A 5,014-nucleotide genomic window follows, 5' to 3' on the forward strand; every position below is an offset into this window, starting at 1 on the left:
GCCTAGAGCTCAAAATTGTAAAATACTTCATTGAAACTCACTCTAGCCCGCCCGCTTAGCTCAGTAGGTAGAGCGTTGGTCTACGGATCGCGGGATCGTAAGTTCGATCCCCGGGTGGGGTGTATGTTCTCCGTGACGATTTGATAATTGTGTCTGAAATCATTCGTCCTCCACCTCTGATTCATGTGGGTAAGTTGGCAGTTACTTGCGGAGAACAGGTTTATACTGGTACAGAATCCAGGAACACTGGTTAGGTTAACTGCCCGCCGTTACATGACTGAAATACTGTTACATGACTGAAATACTGTTGAAAAAAAACGGCGTTAAACCCAACACAAACAAACAAAAGAAACTCACTCTATCATCTTTATTGTTCATTATGCCTTAACTGCAAGTTGAAACTCAGCACAAAAAGAGCGATATATCTGCAGTAATCCAGTTAAAACGCAAGGTACAAGTTTTATGGTTGCATTTGAAGCTCAGATCATTTCAATTTGGCATCATCATTTTACACTCCCGCTACTGTAGCAGACGATAAATGTTTTGAAGACCTTGAACTACTCGAAGTAATATCCGACAAAACTCAAGTAGATCTACTTATTTCAGCGCTCCAGACTTTTTTTACAAGCTGTCTTCTTAAAATATTTATTAATAATATGATTCATATGTGATCATTTTATGAAAAGTGAAAACATATTATTGAAACTTCCTCATGATTCAAACGCGAAACCATCGTCTGCTTCGAGAAGCCAGTAGTCTTTTATCGTCTGTTCAATACGTCTTATTTCGATTTCCCGTTTTACGGTTTCGCTGGAATTCATTAACGCTACTTCAAGCACGCGCGGCAACGCTCCAACTGTCACGATGAAGATCACGTGCATGACGTCAGAAATCTCTGATGTTGCACCTGTTGCAAACTTCGACGTTATGCTCATTGTTATGGTAACGAGGCATATGACAAAAACCAGCTGAAACAGTATTTTGAGGGCCTGTATGTGTAGTGGTCTGTGTGCCTGGACAATTACATCAAACAAGCGTTTAGGTATTCCAAATACATTGTCATTTTCTACGATCTTTTTCACAATGTCCTCTTTGCCCAGTCTCTGCAAAACATTCTGAGGGATGTCCAGTCGCTGATCGTTCACACGAATTCCCCTTATCTCGTGAGCTTGTACATTTGATAGAAGAAGATGGCCGTCATACACGCACAAATGATTAATTTGGCTGTACATGTCATGCGATTTTTCAACAGCGATCGACAACAGTTCTAAATAACCATCCCCGAAATCTTTAACCAAACGAACGACATAATACAACAAGACAACGAAGAAAAATAAGTAACCAAAAGACACTGACGGGTACACAATCACTGCAACAAAACAGAAGATGATGATCTGAGAAATGAATGAAAAGCTCTGAATGAAGATCAGACACACAGAGTAAAGGAAGAACAGAAACAGAGCCAGTACAATAACTGTACCGAGGAAAACAGACAACGTGTTTCTAAATATCATACAAACATATCTATTCTGCATTCGAAACATAAAAAACGATTTGGCAGCACCTTTCACCATTATAGTCACCAATCCAAATACTGGAATACCATAGTAAATGGTACATAATAGAATTTCTAGAAAACAAAATAACAGGTAGAAAGGGAGAATGGCATATTTCAAACAACATGTGAGCCTTGGTTCGTCATACTGGTTCAAGTGAAATCGACCTCGTTGAATATCAAGCACTCTGAGCCAAAACTTCTTGTTGAATATCATGTATATGCCACATTTGCATACAGCAGCGCCATTTTCATACCCGGGTTCTGGTGTCACGGAAAGCATAGATAATTTTATGATCTCGTCCACGTGTAGAAAGAGAGGAGACGAAATGTCAGTATTCGGCATTCCTCGTTCTACAATCTGCTTTAGACTACGCGGGAAAACGAGGAATACGATAGCCAAGACGTAGTACATAATTAGAAGACACACTGGTCCGCCAAAAAGTGGCGCGAAAACCCTAATTCGGTCTTCTCTATCGGCAAGAAGGGAGAGAAATCCCATTGGCGTTCCCTCTTTAACCAGTTCAGAAACAGTTATTTTTGACTGTTCAACTCCAATTCCATCTGCGTACATTCTTAACTGAATGAAAATGACAGATGGTGCCAGCAAAATGCAGATTAGTCGACGTATTCTTGATGCCAATATTGGGTGATTTCGATTCAGACCAAAGAATAAGAAATTGAATGACTCAAGCAGTGTTATTGGCGCTTTTCCATCCAAGAAAACCCATTCTCTATCATCTCTGTTTAAACATTCATATTCTTTCGTAGTTTTATTTATCATCTCGACATCGTGTCGATAGATCTTTTCATCTTTGGATAACCATGCGCAAAATTCCAAAAGAAGGATTGGAAAATACATGAAAATTATAAGTCCAAGAATATATGGTCCTAGTGTGCATTGTATCCATTTCTCATACTGATTATACTTTTCGCAATCTTGTTGGTATTTATTATGCACGTAACTGAACAAAACCATGCAACAGTTGTAATTCAAGTAGGCAATTGGGTAATTTAAATAAAGTGCCGCATAATACTCAGTTCTCTCTTGAATTCCCGGAGCCACTGCCAGATAACAAAAATAACTTTGCTCATATTTGTGATAACTTTGGTCAGCCATATTTATGATTAGATAAGTCAAGGCTTTTACAATACTCGATGTAGTACCTGGACTTCCAAATGTAACCGTACAATTATCTTGAACTTGGAGTTGCACAAACGGAATGTTCACGGTTTTCACGTCAAGTAGTCCAAATGAAAGCAGTCCGTGATCGATGTTCCACGATAGGTACGGATAACTTGCAGTTGGAGAAGTGTAAGTCCACACCCAATGAAGAGGCCGGAACACGCCCGGTGTTGCGTTATAATCATGGTGTTGCAGCTGTAGCGTAAAGTGCATAAAGTTTGGTTTTATAGCAATAAGTCTACTATCGTAGAAGTTCTTACTTTGATTCCATATTGTGAAAGTGCAGTTTGTGTCTGCCTCTAATGGGTCATATACATCGAAATCTGTTTCTGTACCTCCGAGAGTAATGGCAAATGCAACGAGTACCATCGGCAAGAAAATGTTAATATGCATGATTCTGCTTTTCGTATGTGTTCTATGCCTGTTCTGAAATAAAATGAAAGATAGAATATGCCGTCACAAAATATTTCCATTTTTGGTTTGTCTTGCATCTATCTTACTTGGTATAAAATTATATTATTTGGTATCAAATCATATCTCAGTTCAAGGGTGACTTTGTGACTTGGCTGCTTTTGATTGTTCAACACTACTTTTATTTTTCATGTTGTTGATAAATGTATTCTTCAAACCACTTTTTAAATTGCTCATCAGGAAATTGGATTACAGTTAATTATTGCATGTGCAATAAGATTATGAAAAAGAGTAGGAATAGTAGTGTTGTCACGCTTGTTTTGCATTAATTCGAGCACAATGTTTTCAGGGGTATGCTTCACCAGAGATAGTATACGTATTAACAGAGAGATTTTCGCGCTCGCGCGCTGTCAACACACATCCTCCATATATGCGTCTTCCGTGACAAATGGTCATATAACGGAAAATTTGAAAGGAAAATGACATTAACGTGATCAAGCGGCTCATTTCAGAACGAACTGTGACTCACTGCAGACCTGGAGCGCCTGTGTAAGTTACAGTCTAAGTTATAGCTTATCATTACATGTATCAGTCTGGAAAATATCAAAATCAAACCTAATCTACTTTAATAGATATCTGAAATCCCCTACCCCTACCCCGTTGTAAATCTTACGTCAATTTTAGGCAAATACCAGCCAAAAATAAGGGTGAAAAAATCGAAAAAAGTATAATCTGTTTGGTTAAATGGTACATTATTAGCCATATTTTAATTATTTAGCATTAATTTTGGGCAAAACGTTTGTTAGAAAGCAATATTCGAAGAAACATTTTTCAAAATGGCGGATATATATCCTAAAAAAACGCAACTACATCCTTAAATACAAAAGATATGTTTATATGACTTGATATATACTGCAGCTTACAATTAATATTATTGAGTTTGTTAGTGACCCTCCACAGAAACCGGTGGGGTCAATATAATTAAAGGGGGTGAGACTTCAGCCTAGTCCCGGTATTTATTACACTGACCCCAACATATTGACTGTCGCTAAAATACCTATCACTGATTTGTTTTATCAACCACTTATTTTCAGCCTAAAATGAAATGAAAATCTACTGACACTACACATAAATATAGGAAGTCATCATGTGACCACCTTTTATCCAGTGAAAATGTTAAAATCTTACGTGAGGTAAAATCAGAAGAAATGAAATAAACCTGTATGAAACTGTGCCGTTACAGACAATTCTATCCAATATTTGGGATAAATCCTAATCGATCGATTAATTCAATTTTATTATTTATGCACAATATCCATCAAGGAAGAAAAGTCTTCTGTCGCTGGTCTTTGACAAAACATAATTTACAATGAGCTTTAGAATCAACAGAGAAGCCAGGAAGATAAATTGATTTTTTTAACTGCACATTGACACTTAACATCAATGACACCGGAATTAACAAGTGTGGAGTAATAACGTTAACAAGGAATATGCACTCTGATACAGTCAAACCTGTGTTTACAGGCCACTCCTGAATAAAGGCCACAATTACAAAACCTGCATAAAAACAGAAATAGTTTGTTGGGGTTAACGTCGCCCCTCCGTGCATTATTTCATCAGTAGCGGGCACCTGGGTAGAACCACCGACCTTCCGTAAGCCAGCTGGATGGCTTCCTCACATGAAGAATTCAACGCCCCGAGTGAGGCTCGAACCCACATCGATGAGGGGCAAGTGATGTGAAGTCAGCGACCTTAACCACTCGGCCACTAGACATAAAAAGTGCAAACTCACCTGTATTCAATGACTACCTGTCAACAAAAGTCGAACAACAATTTTCATTTCTTAAGAGTGGTCTTAATAG

The 5,014-nt window shown here is 38.2% G+C and overlaps 1 protein-coding gene across 2 annotated transcripts; it reads right to left on the bottom strand.

Annotated features, from left to right (window-relative positions):
* Positions 1–311: 311 nt before the first annotated feature.
* Positions 312–4,633, bottom strand: LOC123548867 (uncharacterized). 2 transcript variants are annotated; one of them, XM_053545925.1, is made up of 2 exons: positions 4,372–4,633; positions 312–3,162 (listed from the first exon to the last, which is right to left on the bottom strand). In XM_053545925.1, the coding sequence occupies exon 2, from the start codon at positions 3,132–3,134 to the stop codon at positions 711–713; it is 2,424 nt and encodes an 807-aa protein (XP_053401900.1). In that variant the 5' UTR covers positions 3,135–3,162; positions 4,372–4,633; the 3' UTR covers positions 312–710. The 2 variants fall into 2 exon arrangements, with proteins under 2 accessions (XP_053401900.1, XP_045192413.2); XM_045336478.2 differs by having other exon boundaries at positions 312–3,167; positions 4,372–4,631.
* Between the last annotated feature and the right edge of the window lie 381 nt (positions 4,634–5,014).

The sequence above is a fragment of the Mercenaria mercenaria genome, chromosome 6, assembly GCF_021730395.1.
Source record: "Mercenaria mercenaria strain notata chromosome 6, MADL_Memer_1, whole genome shotgun sequence".
NCBI lineage: Eukaryota > Metazoa > Mollusca > Bivalvia > Venerida > Veneridae > Mercenaria > Mercenaria mercenaria.

Bases quoted from the DNA above. Each gene is read 5' to 3' on its own strand.
- LOC123548867 (XM_053545925.1), bottom strand. From the start codon at position 3,134: ATGCATATTAACATTTTCTTGCCGATGGTACTCGTTGCATTTGCCATT.